Below are 18,103 nucleotides of genomic sequence, written 5' to 3'. Positions count from 1 at the left end.
AACACACCCAGGGAGAGCAGTAGAGTAGAAAGGAGAGGGTCTAGCTTATAGGTAGAGGAGGACCATGAGAAGATAGTAAGTATGAGGAAAAGCAGGAGAGTGCAGCACCACAGGGCCCAAGGGAAGTTTTAAAGAGAGTGGTTAATGTCAAATGCTCCCCTGGACCCTGTGGCCACAGACAGCAGCCTTAATTCTGGCTAAAACACGTAACTTTGCCACTGAGGCCAGCATCTGCTTACCCTCCGAGGCCAGCCAAGGTCAAGATTGGTTCAGGAGGAGCTTTGGCCTGCCCATCCCAAGGGCCCAGGGTATCACACAGCCACTGAGGTTGTAAGGGATCAAACATCCTGAGTGCAAGGGGCTGACCAGCCCCTAAGGCAGATCCTCCCAGCACTGGGCAGGCTCATTGCAAACCAACGTTTACGGTGAGTTTACTCTGTTCTTCCTGCAGCATCAGTGCTTGCTCTTCCCACAAATTCTGGGATTTTTATCCCACTCCCTTGGTCTGGAGCTTGAGAAAGTGGTTTGGGCATACTTTATTAAGCATGAGGACTCAAGAGATTTTAGCCCTACTGGATATGGAGACTAGCCCAGGAGAGATATTTGGGGAGGTGTCGCAGTCACTTGCATTTGTTAAGGAGCTCACGTGGAGGTGACTCCTGGGTAGTGCTCACAGAAGATTGGCGGACCCCGGCCCGCTCCAGGGCGCAGCGCTCCCCTCAGAGCCAGACGGCATCTCTATGATGCAATGTGCTGCGTTTTTTCCCACCTTGGCCACCACTGCCGGGAGCCACGGACACCTCCTCGACGGCCCGATGCCATCCCCCGCCACGGCGAGAGCCTCAGCGAGCGCGCCCACTGCCGCCAGCCCTGAGCCGGAAGTCACTGTAGCCCCCGTCTCCAGTCCGACCTGGTCCAACCGCTGCGGCCCCGCCGATACCTTGGGCACCATGTGGAGCCCGAAGGCGGACAAGGCCTCGAGCCCCAGCAAAGGTGAGACCTCTGATAAAGCCGCAGCTTCGCGCAAGGGCGTGACTGCTGACAAGGCGGCGGCCGCTCCCGTGGCCATGGCTCCAGCTCCAGCTCCGGCACCAAGCCCGGTCAACACCGGCCCGAGCGCGAGCCCCAGTGCAACCTCCGGCCGCGGACTCGACAGCACACTGAACCCACAGGCGCCGCTGGACACACAGTTCCCGAGAACAAGGCCAGTGGCCAGTGCAGGTCGCAATGAAATAAGTGACCCGCTGAGGCGTCCTGCTTGTCCGTCCGAGGGGGAAGGGCGGGTGAAGCCATTGGGGAAAAACGGCCCACAGACTGGGCCCAGGCCCGCCTCTGGCCAGCACAACCGGGGACCCGGCTCTCCCCTCCGAGGATCTTGCCTAGAAGCACCAATATAGAACTACATTTCCCAGGACGCACCTCGGGGTTCCCAGCACCCCTGCCGCCAATGACTGCGCGGGCTGTTGCGAGCCCGCACGGACCGGGCCGGCAGAGATGCGGAGATCCAGGGTGTCAGCCCCTCCCCATGGGAACAGGTGGGGCCGGCTGGCGACAGAGTGCTGACCACGACGCTTTCTCCCTGCAGACGCGCCCCTCCCAAAGGCCCAGTCTAACCAGCTGTTGGGAGTGGGGTCTCATCTGTGCAGGCCCTCCAGGTTCACACGCCAGCCAGGGCAGCGCTGGGAACAAGTGTAACAGCCAAAATCCGGAACCACATTTAGGGCAGGAAGCCTGGCTACCCGGACTATAGGCTGAGGGTTGGACGTTTATTCAAAACAATTAACAGCCTATACAAGACATCTCTAGAGCAGGGGCTGAGAGGAGCCTTGCACCTCTCAGCAGCTCCACCTTCCAGGCCCCTGCATACTGCCTTCACAGCCCATAGAGTGTGCTTGGGCAGGCAACACAGGAAGCATTGTGGGTATAGGCTCAGTCACAGGGTGTTAGATGCTCTTCTACCTGGAATGATTGGAAGTCGGCCCAGCACGCTAGTCTGTCCCTTTTTCCCCCTGGAAGTTCTGCCTCCACTAAAGTTAAGGCCACCAGGATGAAAGCAGGGTCAGGGCTGGGGACCCAGCGGAGCCCTGGGAAGCATCAGGGCTGTAAGTGGGGCCTGGGAGCGAAGTAGAGATTGGGAGGGGTCTGATTAGAATAGAAACTGATGATCTTAGTTCAGCACTCCCAAGATGAGTGCAAGGTGACTGCAGCAACCTTAGAGCTTCCCAGAAGACAGTGCCCCCATCAAGGAGGTGCTCTTAGTATAAGACCAGACCAAAGAGCCCAAGGAACTCCACAGGAGGGAAGGTCTGCCTAGGTCTGGGGAGCAGAGGGTAAAGAAACTCCCTGGGCCCCAGAGCCCAGTCTCAGAGCAAGGAGCTGGGGATCTGACCCATCCCTGGTCCTTACTTGTGGGTGTGTAAGCAGGTAGTGAACTTCCACTTGTGTGGGAAGTCACAGTCTGGGGAATTTCCCCTTTAGGGCTGGGATGGGCCCGTGGAGTCAGTTGGAGAAGGTTTAGGGCCAGGTTCCAAGAAGTTCTGTTGAGTGCTCTGGGCCCCTCAGGCCTCTCACAGCAGACCTTTTGTGCAGGGCAAGTGCCCCCTAGGCTGTAGTTCTGACCTTGGGGAAAAGGTGAAACTGAGCTTGGTTAATCCCACTCCCACTAGCATGCACTGGGGCCCCCAAAACCAACTACATGGGGAGGGGCTGGGCCCACAGGGTCCGGAATGGAGGGTGGGGGCCACTGGGTATGGGGTGGGGAGGGACTGGAGGCACAGCCCCCAGGGTCCATGGGTGTTCCAAAGTCCCCTGAGTTACGGGTTCAGCTGATGTAGACACGGTGGAAGTCATGGGCACCAAAGGCTGCGTTGCACTTGGGGCACTTCCTCTGGCGGGCCTCATAGCGGCCCCGTACGCACTCGAAGCAGAAAACGTGGAAGCACTTGGTGAGGACTGCATCCTTCTTGCGGGTGTTACAGCAGGGGCAGGTCAACCGCGCCTGGGCAGGGCACAGGCATCAGCTCAGGAACAATCCTGACAGGGCCCGGATCCCAAGCTGATAGCAAGAGGTGGTCCAGACTAAGGCCACCACAGAGCAGACTGCACCTAACTCTCACCATAGCCCTAGGAGGTAGGGATAAGCATCCTCCAGATGAGGAAACTGAGGCTCAAAAGCCCAGGTTTCAAAACTAGAAAGTAGCACAGTCTAGCCTCTAATCTGGGTGGTGATGGCCAGTGGTCACATGTCCCCTCTAAAGGTCAATGACCCACAGGCTCCAACCTGAGCTCCTCTGCCCTGGGGCTTCATCTCTTGCCCCTTTGGCCTTCTCTGGCAAAACCCCAATCCTGGCTTAAGCCGACTGTCTACCTTCTCTCCACCTGCATCTGGTAAGTCACAGCTGGGCATGGCAGTGCCACTAGAAATCTGCTGTTCTCAACCCTCAACTGGGCCCATCCCTGGTGCTGCCCAGAAATCCTGCTGTGGGTCCTGGGATTCATTTCCCTCTAAGGAGGTTTTACAAATCTCCTCTCCTATCTTGAAACTTCCCACCTGCCACCAGGTCTCACTTCCAACTCCAGACAGGAAATTCCCACAACTCAGCATTCCCAACATTCATCCTCTGCCCTGCCCGCCACCTCAGCAACTCCCCACAAGCATCACCTCTTCCCTAGCTCTCAGAACCCTACCCATCAGCATTTGACAGGCTGCAGTCTGTTGTTTCTCCAAAAACCCTTCCCTGCTCCCTCATGGCTGCCTCGAGCTGCCTCTGCCCCTTCAAGGCCAAACTGCTTCAACAGGTTGTCTACTTACTGACTCACTCTCCACCCTTTCCTCACTGCAGTAGGTGAGAGTCCAGGTGATCTGACCTCCACCTCCACCTCTGCCCAAGAACTCCCACCAAGGCTGCCAAATCCAAGAGGCATCTCTCAACACCTGCTTCATTTGCCTTCTTGGCAGTTCTGAGCTCACCCCTGCCTCCTTGAAACTCTTCCCCAATCAATTCCCTCTAGATCGCTCTCCTTCCTCCTAAGCTACAGGCTCCTCTTCCTCTGTCCATCATTTAAGTTTCGAGGCTCCTCAGGGGGAGTGACAGCCGATGCCATCCCCCGCCACGGCGGGGGAGGAGTCAGAGCTCCTCAAAGGCCCTACCTGCCCTCACCTCATGACACTGTTCCGTGTCATGCCACAGACCCTCCCCGGGTGACGACAGTTATATGTGGCTTCTACCTTTGCCTCTGCTGACAATCCCCCACAAACTCCTGTCCTCCACACCAGCCCTTTTGCTTTGAGTGCCTTCCCAGACAGCCTCCCAAGAAGTCCCATAGGCACCTCATCCTCAACATCCTTGAGACATCGCTCTCTGCACAGTGACTACAGGATACGCCAAGCAGCTCAACCTGGTTTACAAACCCTTCAGGATCTAACACTGCCCAACCCCCACCAGGCTTGTCACTCACCACAAAACCCATGTTCTGTCCTCCAACTACGACTGTCCAGCTCTGTCCTCCAGCACGCCTCTCTCAACTAAAGGCCTCCACCTCTGCCTTTCCCTTTGCTGGAACCCTTTCATCCCCGTTCATCACGGCCAACGCTGACTCACTCTTCAGTTTTTCTTTGGATGATATTCCTTCCAGGAAGCCTGCTGACCACCAGGGCTGTTAAGGGGCTCCCCTGATTTCCCACAGCCCCTCTGGCCTCTGCCATCACACTGCTCATCACTCAGATGGGAGAATTACTTGGCTGCCTCCTCCAACAGACTGTCAGTTTCAAGAGATCTGAGACCAGGTCTAGTGCCTAGCCCTCTCATACCTAGCCAGGCACTCTGCCTGGCACGTAGTATGTGTACCATACTTGATAGTTATCTGATTCTCCACATCGGGTTCTGCGCAGGTTTTGCCATCCTACCTTATTTCTGGGTTCCCCAGACTACCCACCAGAGCTCTCACCAACCCCCCATCTAAGATTCCTAGGTCACCTAAGATTCCTGGAGCACAACCCAGCCCCAAGGCCCCACCTTGTACTCCTTGATCTCCTCCTGGAGGATTTCATCGGCATCTGCGTAAACCTCCACCTTCCTCTGCTTCTCCAGCTTGCGCCGCAGCCGTGAGATGTCCTCCTGGGGCAGGAGAGGGGCTAGGCTGAGTGCAAGGGTCCTCCTGCCCCCACCCCGCCCCCACCCCTGCCCACCACACACCTGAGCCCTCTTGAGGTTGAAGCTCTCTTTCTCACGGGCAGCCCGGCTCTCTGCCAGGCAAGGCTGGATCTCTCGCAGCCGTGTCTGCACGTGCTCCAGCTGTACCTTCAGGTCCTCGGCCAGCTGAGCTGCTTCCACAGCCTGAGGTGGGTGGAGCGGGGAGGAGGGGCACTGTTTGCCTGAGCCTGGGGAGTCAGGCATGTGGAGCCATGGCCCACAGATGCTAGTGTCAACCATCCAGTGATACCTGCTCTTGGGGTAAGTCCAGTATCTTCACTGGAACTGGTTCTGTCTCCTGACCTCTGAACCCTCACCTCCTCCTAGTCTACCTCATTCCCAACACCTTCAGTTCCTCACCTGCATAACACTCTCTCCTGTCTTTGAGGCTTCACCGGGCTCCTCTTTCTGCTCCCCTCAACACACATTTTTTTCCTGCAACCCCCTGAGGCCTCAGCTCAAATGTCACCTCCTGACATTTCCACTTTTTCTTGAGCAAGTCAGCTACCTCCCTGAGCCTCAATCTTCTTACTTATGAAAGGTAATAACAAAAACTGTTGTAGGATTATTTTCAGACTGAAATGTGACCAAGCATGCAAAGTCCTCCAGCACACAGTTTGGAACACAGTAAGTGTCTGAGACATGAGCTGGGCTGTGAGATGAAGCAGAGCCAGACTTCGGCCCAGGTCATCTGCTTCAAGTTCTCTAGGCAGAGTCACAAAGTGAGGCTGTGAGCCAGCATCCCAGGTTGCTGTCCCCTCGCATAGGTCTGGCCTCACCTTCCTCTTGTTGAGCTCCAGGGCCTGGCTGCGCAGTGTCAGCTCCTTCTCCACACCCCCGAGGCTGCCCTGCAAGGCCCGCTCTTTTTCCTCCAGCTTCTGCACGGTCAGCAGCTGGGCATCCACCTGAGGACAGGGGTGGGGACTCAGTGCTGGGGAGCCCCTGCCTCTCCAGCTCCACTCTAACAAGCCCAGGGCAGCCATACCTGAGACTTGAGGCCAAGAACCTGCTCGCCCAGCTCATCCTTCTCCTCCCGCAGTAGCTTATGAATCTGGTTGGCCTTGATCCGCTCTGACATCAGCTTAAAGTTGGCATCGTCCTTTTCCCGCAACTGCTGTAGCAGCCGCCCATTCTGCTCCTGCATGTCCTCAAAAGCCTGGCCTGTCACATCCATCTCTGAGAGCAGAGCCTCCTCCTCCTGCAGCAAGTGGGCAAGGACAAGATGGAATGTAGTAGATGGACAAGACGACAGTGGGGAAACCACAGGAAAACATGGCTGAGCAAAGAACCACAGAATGGACCCAGGCCATGTGCTAGAACAGGAGGTTTAGCGAATTCCAATATTCAGAAGCAAGGGGACCAGAACGGGGTCGCACCTGCTTGGTGGCACCCAACTTGCGTTGCAGGTGTTCTATCTGCTCCTCTGCCTGACGAATGCGCCGCAGGGCATCCTCATCCGCGATCTTCTTGCTCTCCCTCCGATCCCTCTCCTCTAATTCCCGGATACGGCTCCGTAGCTCATCGACCTATAACCACCAGAAGGAGGGAGCTCTCTTGTCACTGCTTCCTGCTGACCTAGGGCTCTGCTCTGGTTACAACCCCCTGGGGCAGCCTCTCTGCACACCTCATAGGCCCTACCTGCCCTCACCTCAGCCTTGGCCTTGCGTTCCGCTGCCATGAGCTGCACCTTATCCCGCTGCTCCTTGGGTGCAGACTTATACATGTCCAGCAGCAGTTTCATCTCCTTCTGACTTTCCTGGGCCTTCCTGGGGGAGGCATAGGAGGAAGGCTTGGTGAGTAGGGTTGGAGGCCACTTGGCAGGGGCGGGAAGGAGAAAGGAACAGGGCCTCACTTGAGCTCTGCTCGGAGACCTTTGAGGAGCTCTGACTCCTTCCTCTTGGCCTCCTCCACCTTGACCTTCTCCCGATCAGTCCTTGAGAGAGCTGAGGCTACAGATGGGGGTCCCAGCCCAGGCCCTTCCCGCTCCCGAAGCTCCCGCTTGGGTTTAGCCTCAGGTTCTCGGGCCCGGGAGGAGGGGCCCTGGGCCCCGGGGGTCAGGGCCTGGGCCTCTTCCTCAGAAGGGACCAGGTCTTCCTTTTTCACCAAGGAGGTAGTAATGGCAGCGCCAGGCATTGAAGCCATCTCCTTTCTGGCATCAGGGGCACCAACAGGGCCTGGCCCACACTCTTCTTTCCCTGGGGCTGGGGCACTCAGGCCAGAGTCCTCCGGGTGGCCCAGGGTGGCGATGGAGTGGGTAGAGCCACTGGCCTGGGCCCGGAGCTGCAAAGCACAGAGAGAACAGGGCTGAGGTGAGACGTGCTCACTGGGGTCTAGCCGCAGCTTTCCCCAGGCAGCCCCTCTTCACCTTGGCAATCTCAGCCTGCACTTCCCGCAGCTTCCGCTTGTATCGCTGAGCGTCCCCCTTTAGCTGGTGGTTGTGGTTTTGGAGGCTGCTGATCAGGTGGCGCATCTCCCGGTTGATGGGCCCTGGAAGAGTACAGGAAACCAAGGCTGGGTTGAAGGCTGGGTTGGTCCCTGGGTTAGGGGCCCAACCCCTCAGTGGGGGAAGGGGCAGGGCCAGAGCCATCACTCTCATTACAAAGGAGATAACAACTGAAGTCTTATGTAGAGAGTGTGATCTCATCAAACAAATGAAGAGAATTCACCTAAACATAACTTGACACTGCCTATGTGTGTTATTTCTGCTAATGCAGACTTCTAAAATATTTCCAAATTTCCTTTCAAAGGAACACATGACTAACTGTAAATTCATAAGTTAGTCCACTTCTTTTAGCTTTTTAAACAAATATCATCTTCTTAGTTACATTTCCCCGGCATTTCTCATAATACTTCCTATCTTCCCTCCCTGCTTTATTTTTCTTGATATATTTGTCACAACCTAATAAACACGTTCAATTTTTTCCTCCTTTGTTGTCTGTCTTCCCTCACTGTAACACTGCTCCACAACAGGGATCCGTCGTGTTTTGTTCACTGGTATCATCCCAAAGCCTAGAACTGAGCCTGGGTCATAGAAAGTGTTCAATAAATCTGTGAAAAATGAATTAGTATCTCAGAGAGGCACCATAAGGCCAGAGAAGTATGGATGAGGGTGACAGCTCCCGTTCTGCCTGAGTCTGCTCCATGAGCCACCTCATCTGGCTGTAAGCCTCACTGCGCCTTTGAGTCAGGTGGTGCGGTCCCCATTTTCCACAGAGAGATGAGGCTCTGGGAGAAGAAAGGACTTAACCTCTTACATCTGGATAAGCATCTGGCCACACCAGGGCCCAGCAATCCCAGATAAGGCCCCACCTCAACCCTGTCCTCACCACATACCCGCCTGCTCGTTGGCCGCCAGGTTCTGTTCAAACTCGATGCGCAGCATCTCGTACTCCTTGCGTACCTGGGCCAGCGTATCCTCCAGCTGGATAACCTCTGTGCGCAGCTTCTTCTGCAGCCCCAGCTCATCACTCTGTGGGTTGAGGCATTAAGGACCCACCCAACCCCTTAGTTCCTGGCAAGCCCCCCCTACCTCAGGCCTCAGCAGCTCAGGAGGAATTTACTCCCAAGGGACCTCTGGCAGGCACACAGGGCCTCTGACACCCTTGACCCAGGAACAATCTGACCCTAAGGGTCTGGCCTTTACCCCTGTCCTCTGCCCCTGTTCCAAGGGCATACCTCCATGTGCTCAATGTGCCTCAGGTGGGAATTCTTGGTGGCCAGCAGCAGCCCACGGGCCTCGTCCAGCTGGGTCTTCACTTGCAGAGACTCATTGTAGAGCAGTGAGAACTGCGCCTGCAGCATTCGGTACTCCCCTGTCTCCCGTACCACCTCCTCAGGAAGACTCCGCAGGGCTACCTAGGGGTAGGGATGTCCAAAGGCAATCAGCAAGAGGTTTCAGAGCTCAGCTCCTACCGTGCAGGCTCAGGCCCTCCCAGCCCCAAATACAGCTCACCTTGAGGCGCTCATTGGTCCGCACAGCCCCCTGAAGTTCTGCCTGCAGCTTCTCCAGCTCTGCCATGCGGCTATTGGCCAATTCCTGGTTTTCCTCCAACTCCGCATTCAGCATCTCAAACTGAGGAGTGGGAAGGGCAGTGGGAGGCAGGGCCAGGCCAGGACGCATGCTTCCCTCATAGCCCCACCATATGCCCTACCCAAGCTCCCATCTGCAGAGCAGTGATGTACTCTGAAGGCCCAGTGACAAGCCGGACCCAGGCACTTTCCTAAGGGCTCCCAGGCAAGTAGGAGAAAACTCAGTACTGCCTGGTCAGTGGTGGGAAGCAAGGCTTGTAACTGACAGGGGGTCAGGGAAGCCTTCCTGGAAGACCTGAAGAGCAAGCTGAGCAAGGGGAGACAGGGCGCAGTGACCCTGCAGCACCAAAAAAGTGTGCAACGACCAAGAACTGAGAGAGCAAAAGCAGGACCAGAAGTGAGACAGCGGCAGCAAGGCCCTTTCTCAGCTACACAACTGAGAATGCCAATGGACTCCAACATACCCCAACATCTCTTTTCTAAGTGGTACTTTTTTTTTTTTTTTTTTTTGCGGTACGCGGGCCTCTCACTGTTGTGGTCTCTCCCGCTGTGGAGCACAGGCTCCGGACGCGCAGGCCCAGCGGCCATGGCTCACGGGCCCAGCTGCTCCGCGGCATGTGGGATCTTCCCGGACCGGGGCACGAACCCGTGTCCCCTGCATCGGCAGGCGGACTCTCAACCACTGCGCCACCAGGGAAGCCCCTAAGTGGTACTTTTAACCAGCTGATGTACATACGCCCTTACCTAATTCTTGTCAGTTACCCAAACTAGAACTTAAGCTCCATGAAAGGTTTAATTCCTGTCTGTTTCGTTCTCCAAAATGCCTGCCTCCTACACAGTACCTAGCACTTAGTGTTCAGCAATTATTTACTGAATACACATATGAAAGAATGAAATAAAGAGCACTGTGAGTAACGGGGAAAGACCTCCGAGACCACAGCTGGACGTCTGTCCTTAATCCTGAGGGGATGTTCAAGGGTAGGGTAGAGAAAAGGTGGTGGGAGGGACGAGGAAGAATGCTGCTGCTCACCTTCTGCATGCTGAGTGTGATCTGGCCCCCCTGAAAGCCTGAGGAGCTCCCAGATACATAGTAGCCAGAGTTGAGCTGTGGAGAGAAGACAGAGGAGACAGGGTGTGGAGGAGAGAAGCGAGGGCCCCAAGTACCCTGCTCTGGCTCCATCTGACCCAATGTCTGACCCCACCTGCTCCAAGGCCTCCGCTAGGTGCTTATTGAGCTTTTGCTCACGCTTCCGCAACTTCTCAATGTCCCACTGCAGGTCTTCTACTGTCGTCTCCATCTCCAGCACTTTGGTCTCTGCAGATGTCACTTTATCCTGGAGCTCAGAGTACTGGGGACAAGGAAGGGGACAGGTACTTAGATAAGAGACCCGGCTCCCTGAGATCCTTGGGTGCCCATCTAATCCAAACCCTGCCCTGGTTCTAATCCCACCCTAAAAGCCCAACTCCCACCTCCAACGAGATGCGGTGGTGCTTCTCCTGTAGCTGGGTGGCCAAGTCCTGCAGTCGCCGGTTCTCACGGCCCAGCTCCCGGGTGCGTGCCCGAGCCGCCTCACTGGGGGGCTCACTGTCCCCTGTGAAGGGAGGGCTCGGGTAAGAGCCAAGTCCAAGGCAATGGTTCAAAGTACTAACTCATCCTGGAGTCTGCTAGGTCATTGCCCAGTGTGATCCACCAGCTGTCTTGCCATTTTCTCATGACAAAGCCAGGAGTCTTTGTCCCCACTGCACAAAGGAGGAAACCAGCTCAGAGAGGAGAGCCATCTGCTCAGAACGCCCAGGCTGGACTGACAGAACTAAGGCTGAGAGAAGTCAGTCTGCCTGCAAAGCCTGGGCACTTGCTGCTATGCCTCGTGGGTCAGCAACTGCCACCAAGATTTGTGCACAATGCTCCCAAGAGGTCTCCAGCCACAAGGGGGAGGCTCCCCCGGCATCAACAACTCCTCCCACCCGTCTCTCTAGAGCTCAACTCCAGGAATCAAAGCAAGAGCCACCATCAACAGCCTAAGCCTGCACCTGAAAACATGGCTGATTTATTCCTTGGGGAACTGTGGCTGCCTCTGGGCCAGGAGCACTGAGGAGGGGATACCATAAAGATGCAAATGGAGTTGGACACCTCTGGGGTGGGGGCACAAAGAACTAACCTCGGCTGTATACTCGCTGACAGAGTTCCTCCACCTGGCGCTGTAGGCGGTCAGAGGCCTCCACGACACGGGACACAGCTGCCTTGGAGAATTCCATGCGGCCCTGCAGCTGCAGCTCCACCTCCTCACTACTGCTTGCACCCAGGGCCACCACAAAAGCCAAGGCTGGCTCACTGAGAGGTGGCCGCAGCTGCATTGGCAGGGGCTCTGGGAGGGATGGACAGACCCTCATGAGGATAATGGTAACAGTCACCACCACTCTTTACCAAGTTCCAGATCGCCTCCTTCAACTCTCTATGGCTCACTGAGTCAACATAACCCCCACCTGTAGTACTGTTGTTATCCCCATCTTAAAAGTGAAATAACTGCAGTTCAGTGAGGTAATTTCCTCAAAGCCAGAGAGCTACCAAATCACTTCCTCAGGGAAGGCCTTCTCTGCCTTCCTAAGCTAAACTAGTGTGCATACACACTAATTCCCATTCAGGGACCCCTATACTTTTTTTTATGGTTTATAACCACTTCCTCCCTAATGGCTGGGGCAGTAAGTATTTCTTTTTTATTTTCTTTGTCTCCTCCAAAGCTACAACAATGTCAACTACACAGTCAGCATTTAATACTTTTTTGAACTAAGAATGTCAAAACATGAATTGCACTCTTAACCATGTCACTCAGATTCCAAAACCTGTGTTCTTACCCACTGCCCTTTGCTGCCCAGATATGAAATCAATTTGTGTGTGTGTGTGTGTGCGCGCGCGCGCAAGCAGGGAATTCAGCAGCCTAATGTCAAAGTTCCCTCCTCTCCAGGACCTTCCCCAGAACTTAATTAAGCTTCCCAGATCCCAGGGCTCTGGCCCTACCCCTCAGCTCCGATGTCCCTGGCTCTGTGAGAGGGGTCTCATCACGTGTTGGCCCCTCCTGGGTCCCAGGCGCCTCTGTCCCTGAAGACAGCTCCCCCTGGCTCTCATGGTGTCGGAGAAGGGCTTCCACAGTTTCATCCAGCTGAAGGGAGAAAGCACCAAAAATGTTATGAATCCCTCAGGTGCTTCCCAGCATGATACTCCTTTCCTAGCAGAGGAGTCTGAGGATTGGCAGCTGGATCAAGGCCAGGTCTTGGAAAGTAGAAGGGCATCCACCTGGGCCCAGTAGCGATTGACAATGAGGAGTGTGGCGTCATCTGTGGCCTGCCGCTTCTCCAACTTCTCAATTCGTTCTCGGAGTTCATCTTCACAAGCCTGTCTCTGTTCCAACCGCTCTGCCAGTTTCTTATTCTTGAACTGCAAAACCTTCAAGTCCATCTCCTCCTACCAAGGAAACAAAGGGGCTGAGAAGAGGGTCAAGCAGGGACCAAGAACCCAATCATAGAAAGAGACAAAGAAAAGCAAAATGGAATGGATGGGAGAGGGGAGTAACCCCAGACTAACTGCTAACAGGATTTAAAGAGGCTCAGACACCCACAGAGAAAGCGTCTCGGTTGTGAGGAGGGTCACGTTCTGCTTCTGCCTCTTCCTAACTCTGAAGTCTTTGACAAGTCACACGCCCTCTGGAAACCTGTTTTCCTATCTGTAAAGGGAAGGCAGACGTCGTGTCCTCGGTTTCTTTCAACAGAGTGTTCTGAAAAGTGGATCTTGCTAAACCTGGGGAACTGGGAGTAAGGTTCTGGACGACGTGGACGGAGAACAGAGATGGGAGTTCTGGTAAGTTGTGAGGCCTGAAACAGGAGCCCACGAACCGTGGAAGAGATGCCCCCAAGACGAATGGGCTCTATAAGCGTGGTTGTGGTCTTCTCCTCGCGACTCAGCTTCTTCTCTGGGGGCCCCGAGCCCCCATCGCCGGCGGCGCGTTTGTTGCCGGGCCCAGACATGGCCGCGGCGGGGAGGAGCGGCGCAGGCTCTCCCGAGGCACGTCAGGCAGGCGGAGGCGACGCTTCCGTCACCTGCAGAACACAGAGAGCAGAGATGTGGAAGCGGCCGGAGCTCCTGCGGCCCCGAGCCTCCTCCGCACCCACCTGCTGGACCCCGCCCCGCCGGCCCCGGGCCCCTCACCGGCAGCAGAATCACCCCACCGCCGCCATCTTGGACTCCCCTGGACGTCACTGGCCTCCCCACCACAGAGCGCAGGCGCCACAGGCAGTACCGGATGTGGAGAAATCTTCTCCACTTCCTGTTTCTATTGGTCGCGCTTTGTGCCGCCTTTCGGGTCCCGTTTGGTTTCTTCCTGAACACCGCCTCTTCCTCTCAGTGATTGGCCAGTAGACAGTTCCTATGGTAACCGACAACACACTTCCACTCTCCAGTCCTAATGACATCGCCTGCCTCAGAATAGCAACTTTGAAGCGAGGGCACGGGGGCGGGCCTTGCGGCTTATTACGCACGCGCATTCTCTTCTCACTGATTGGCGAGCGCCGTACACTTTCTCTCTTGCTCCAAGAACCCCCTTAGCAACGGTCACCGTTGAGACGGAGGAAGACGCCCCCAGCGGATTGGCTGCACCGGGCCTCTCTGCAGCGTAGATTGGCTGAAGCGTCGATAGAGGGCCAGGCCTTGGCAGCCTCTGCCGGAGAACCGGCTGTCCCAGAACCGAGGCAGGACAGAACCTGTGGTGCCCCGCGGCACAGAGGAGCGACAAGATGATCCGCCGGAAGTCCAGCCAATTCCAGGGACTGAAAATGCAATCGGAGCTTGAACAGCACTACGAACTGCGGAGAGAACCCAAGAAAGACCTCAGGTCATTGGATGAATCGGCCACGCGGATGGGAACAGGTGTGCATACCGAGTCGGGAACCGTGGCTTCGGTGAATGCGGATGCGGATCCTGCAGCCGACTTGTTCCCGGTGAGGACTGGACAGAGTCGTCCGCTCATGAATGTTTATAAAAGGGCTCCCCAGCAGGGCGCCACCCGTCGTTATGCTTTCTAACGTTCAAGACGTTTCCCGGGCTGCCTTGGTGAAGAGACGGGGGTGTGTGACCCCCCCTTGTTAATATGCTCATGAATAGTACTTAGGGGTCGCTGAAGCCCAGCCCGCCAGCATTGCTCGTAGCTAGTCTTTAAGATGAGAAGGCAAGTTAGCGCGTTCTTAGGCCCGCTAGAGATTCGCAACGGCTCAAGAACTAGGGGCCATGAACAACACAGCTCTGCCTTTCCCAATGCGCTTTCTCTCTGCAGCCGCCACTGCCCCAGCCCCGGATCTGCATATGGTGAGTGTGAAGAGCTTTGGGGGAAAGTTACCCTTCACACTTGTATTACTCCTTTAGGGCTTCCCCACAATCCTGTCAAACAGCGACGGTATCCTCATTTTACAGATGAGGAGACTGAGGCCCAGAGATGCAATTACCCGAGATGACTAAGTCAGGTCTCCTGCTGCCCCAGTCCAAAGAGAGTGTGAGAAGAGGGGAGCCAAAGACTGAGAATGTAAATGTAGTATCAGTGCCTCTACGGAGCATTGTACAAATGGGGACACTGAGGTTCACAGAGGGAGACTTGCCCAGTTATACGGTAGGGAGTGGCAGAGACCAGAACTCAAGTTTCCTAACCCTACGCTTTAGAAATGAAGAGGATCATAAGAGTTCATTTTGGCCATACCCTCTATTTACAGATGGAGAAAGTGAGGCCCAGAGAGAGAAGTGACCTGCCTAAGGTTACACAGCAATTCAGTGGAAGGGCCAAACCTCTAACTCAGGTCTCTTGGTTCCCAGTCCAGTGCTCTAGCCATCATAGCCCTGTTATGAGGGTAATGCATAATGGCCACCAACACCTTTTCCCCTCTTTTCCTATGACAGGAAGTACCTGGACATCCATTCCATGCACAGGCTGGAGAAGACAGCCAATGTTGAGGAGATGAGGGAGTATGCAAGGGGAGCAGGGAGGGGAATAAGAGCTAGCTCTTGGGGAAGGCTGGGAGGTGGATGGGCTGGGAAGGCATGAGGAATGCCTGGCTCCAAAGCCTGTTGTACACTAGTGTGGGGCGGTGAAGAGAGGCTCCGGTTGTCACTCATTCCTTCCTCTCTCCCTCCCAAGGGTGCTGGCCGAGCTGTTGGGACTAGGCTCTCCTGCGCAGAGCCTGCGGGACGCCATCACCCTGGACCTCTTCTCCCATGCACTCATCTTCTGCCGCCAACAAGGCTTCTCCCTGGAGCAGACATCAACGGCTTGTGCCCTGCTCCAAGATCTTCACAAGGCCTGTATTGGTAAGAGAAGGCCCCCGAAGGCTGTGAGTCCAGGGGAGAGGAGAAGGCTGGCATAAGTGACCAGGGGAAGTAAAAGCAGGATTAGCACCTGAAATCTTTGTTCTGTCATCACTAGCAGCAGTATCACACCCGTTATTTCACCTTTGAAATCCTCTATTTCCTTATCTATAATAAGGCTACAGCACTGTTATGAAACTGTTCTGAGAAATATTATATATAATAGATGTAGATATATGCACAGTGCTCAATAAAACAGCTCTTGCTTTACTCCTGGAACTAATTTTCTACAGAATGTTTAACGAGAGCTAAACTATGTATTTCTTGGTTTATTGTCTGTCACTTCCACTAGAAAATACGCTTCTTAAGGGCAGGAACTTGTCTGGTTCAGTGCCCAGAACAGTGCATAGTGGGTACTCAATATTTGTTGCCTATATCTTTCTACTTCTAAAGCTCATGCTCAATAAGTAGCTGTTGAGTGACTAAAATGAATGATTATCAGGGAGAGTACTCACTGTCACATCTTGCCTTCCCTCCCAGCAACCCCCTTGGGCAACGTGGAGGAATGTTACCGCTACTTCACCAGTGTTCTTTTTTGCCACGGAATCAGGGTCAGTTTCACTCTCCCCCCAGATAAGGTCTAGCCCAGCCTCCCACCCTCTCTTACACACATGACTCTCATCTTCCTCTGAAGGCCACAGTGGGCTCTTCCTGCTCCTGGATTGCTGGGCACTTGGAGAAAAGGTGAGGGCTTCAGGAGGTGGTCAGTCCTCTAACTCCCAATCATCCCCACAGCGGCCCCCCTTCAGTATCAACCTCTTTAAGGAGGAACAGCTGCTGGCCCTGGCAGATTATGTGGTCAACACCTACTTCCGCCACTTCAAGCTCTACAAATATGTCTTCACACCCCAGGTACTGGGCCATGGGCTACAAGAGGCCACCCCTCATCTCCCCCCTTTCCCTCAGTGCAGACGTCTTCCTCCCTCTTTCCAGGTGCGGCTGGATCTATCTTTGACTTACATGGGGCTACAGGCACCCAAGCTCTGGCCAAAGGATGAGACGGGTAAGGGAGAATGCCGGGGCGAGGGCTGGACTGGGCTGGGGCTGAAGCCTCCTCCTGCCTTCTGGCTTGCAGAGAAAGAAGAGGGCGAAGAGGTGGAGGAGCAGGCACTCACCCCAGATGAGGAGGAACCGGAAACAGTGGTCCAGCCAGAGCCAGAGCCAAGTGAGGACCTGGAGGGGTTAGGGTTCCCTGTGACTTTGGGCAGGTGTGAAATGAAAGGTTTAGACCATATCAGGACTTCAGAATTTTTGTTTTAGTCATGGTGTCCTTTCTCCAAATGATTCCTTATGCAGAAGTCCAAGATGGCAAACAGATAAAAGCACAGCTGCTGGGGGTGAGGCAGGAGTCCTAGAAAAGGATTATAAAACCAATGACAATAGGGCTTCCCTGGCGGTGCAGTGGTTAAGAATCCACCTGCCAATGCAAGGGACACGGGTTCAAGCCCTGGTCCGGGAAGATCCCACATGTCGTGGAGCAACTAAGCCTGTGAGCCACAACTACTGAAGCCCGCGTGCCTAGAGCCTGTGCTCCACAACAAGAGAAGCCACCACAATGAGAAATCCGCGTGCCACAAGGAAGAGTACCCCCACTCGCCACAACTAAAGAAAGCCCATGCACGGCAATGGAGACCCAACACAGCCAAAAGTAAATAAATAAATATTAGGAAAAAAAAAACCAACCCAATGACAATAATAGCCAGCACACATTTGACAACACTATGTGCCAGGCAGGCCCCATTTTAAGCATATATATATATATATATATATATATATATATATATATAGACCTTTTTTTTTTTTTTTTGTCTGTGCCATGTGGCTTGCAGGATCTTAGCTCCCTGACCAGGAATCGAACCCATGCCCCCTGCAGTGGAATTGTGGAGTTGTAACCACTGGACTGCCAGGGAATTCCCACATTTTACATCTATTAACCCATTTAATCCTCTCTCAATCCTAGTTGCTAGGTGCTATCACTATCTGCATTTTACACAGAGGAAACTGAGGCATGGAAAGGTTAAGTCACCTGCCTAAGGTCACAAGGCTACTAAGTAGCAATCCAGAAAATGCAGCAGCACAGCCACTCTGCCCATATTTCTCTCACAGAAGGGCTGGCTGACATTTTCTGAATTGAAGCAACACCGCCACTAGTGTAGCTCCCAGGGGCACCCTGGAAGGTTGTGTTTGCATGGCTAGGGGCAATCCCTCAGCCCCAGACGGCATCTCTTCTGACATGTCCCTTCTTCCCTGCCCCTGCAGGCCAGGTCTCCATCCTCCGGGCCTACATCAAGACCCAGATGAACAAGGAACTGGAGCAGCTCCAACAACTGGTGGAGGAACGGCTCAAGGCCAGTGAGGAAAGGCTCAGCAGCAAGCTGACCGCACTCGAGCAGCCCCTCCAGCTACCTCCAGGCAAAGGCAAGAACAAGACCTAGTGACCCCCACCCTCTTCCCCAATAAAGACCTGGACCAAAGTGGCCCT

General features: G+C 54.7%; 2 protein-coding genes across 8 annotated transcripts; one reads left to right on the top strand and one right to left on the bottom strand.

Moving 5' to 3' along the window:
• Nucleotides 1-1,752: 1,752 nt before the first annotated feature.
• RNF40 (ring finger protein 40) lies at nucleotides 1,753-13,587 on the bottom strand. 2 transcript variants are annotated; one of them, XM_004268695.4, is made up of 20 exons: nucleotides 13,423-13,587; nucleotides 13,110-13,313; nucleotides 12,514-12,681; nucleotides 12,238-12,379; nucleotides 11,381-11,587; nucleotides 10,692-10,813; nucleotides 10,424-10,570; nucleotides 10,252-10,326; nucleotides 9,145-9,264; nucleotides 8,868-9,047; nucleotides 8,526-8,661; nucleotides 7,558-7,679; nucleotides 7,045-7,472; nucleotides 6,841-6,958; nucleotides 6,569-6,718; nucleotides 6,178-6,390; nucleotides 5,972-6,097; nucleotides 5,196-5,336; nucleotides 5,016-5,117; nucleotides 1,753-2,998 (listed from the first exon to the last, which is right to left on the bottom strand). In XM_004268695.4, the coding sequence occupies exons 2-20, from the start codon at nucleotides 13,239-13,241 to the stop codon at nucleotides 2,822-2,824; spliced, it is 3,006 nt and encodes a 1,001-aa protein (XP_004268743.1). In that variant the 5' UTR covers nucleotides 13,242-13,313; nucleotides 13,423-13,587; the 3' UTR covers nucleotides 1,753-2,821. The 2 variants fall into 2 exon arrangements, with proteins under 2 accessions (XP_004268743.1, XP_049555463.1); XM_049699506.1 differs by lacking the exons at nucleotides 13,110-13,313; nucleotides 13,423-13,587 and adding an exon at nucleotides 12,836-13,010.
• Nucleotides 13,588-13,693: 106 nt separating this feature from the next.
• On the top strand, nucleotides 13,694-18,100 carry CFAP119 (cilia and flagella associated protein 119). Of its 6 annotated transcripts, none has more exons than XR_007472225.1 (9): nucleotides 13,694-14,210; nucleotides 14,543-14,574; nucleotides 15,157-15,222; nucleotides 15,395-15,564; nucleotides 16,102-16,172; nucleotides 16,357-16,624; nucleotides 16,697-16,786; nucleotides 16,918-17,269; nucleotides 17,881-18,100. XR_007472225.1 is itself a non-coding variant. In XM_004268701.4 (9 exons), the coding sequence occupies exons 1-9, from the start codon at nucleotides 14,007-14,009 to the stop codon at nucleotides 18,054-18,056; spliced, it is 996 nt and encodes a 331-aa protein (XP_004268749.1). In that variant the 5' UTR covers nucleotides 13,696-14,006; the 3' UTR covers nucleotides 18,057-18,100. The 6 variants fall into 6 exon arrangements, 4 of the variants coding, with proteins under 4 accessions (XP_033282090.1, XP_004268749.1, XP_033282089.1 ...); XM_004268701.4 differs by lacking the exon at nucleotides 16,918-17,269 and having other exon boundaries at nucleotides 13,696-14,210; nucleotides 16,357-16,473; nucleotides 16,555-16,624; XM_033426199.2 differs by lacking the exon at nucleotides 16,918-17,269 and having other exon boundaries at nucleotides 13,695-14,210.
• Nucleotides 18,101-18,103: the final 3 nt, after the last annotated feature.

This window comes from Orcinus orca, chromosome 16 (assembly GCF_937001465.1).
Source record: "Orcinus orca chromosome 16, mOrcOrc1.1, whole genome shotgun sequence".
Taxonomy (NCBI): Eukaryota; Metazoa; Chordata; class Mammalia; order Artiodactyla; family Delphinidae; genus Orcinus; species Orcinus orca.
Note: the sequence above shows the minus strand (reverse complement) of the source record. Positions and strands in the feature narration are given on the sequence as shown.

Excerpts from the sequence above, each read along its gene's own strand:
- CFAP119 (XM_033426198.2), top strand. The coding sequence starts at position 14,007 with ATGATCCGCCGGAAGTCCAGCCAATTCCAGGGACTGAAAATGCAATCG. Across the intron at positions 14,575-15,156 it reads CAGCCCCGGATCTGCATATG|GAAGTACCTGGACATCCATT; the intron begins GTGAGTGTGAAG and ends TTCCTATGACAG. Across the intron at positions 16,787-17,880 it reads CCAGCCAGAGCCAGAGCCAA|GCCAGGTCTCCATCCTCCGG; the intron begins GTGAGGACCTGG and ends CTGCCCCTGCAG.
- RNF40 (XM_004268695.4), bottom strand. The coding sequence starts at position 13,241 with ATGTCTGGGCCCGGCAACAAACGCGCCGCCGGCGATGGGGGCTCGGGG. Across the intron at positions 12,380-12,513 it reads TCAATCGCTACTGGGCCCAG|CTGGATGAAACTGTGGAAGC; the intron begins GTGGATGCCCTT and ends TTCTCCCTTCAG. Across the intron at positions 10,327-10,423 it reads TAGCGGAGGCCTTGGAGCAG|CTCAACTCTGGCTACTATGT; the intron begins GTGGGGTCAGAC and ends TTCTCTCCACAG.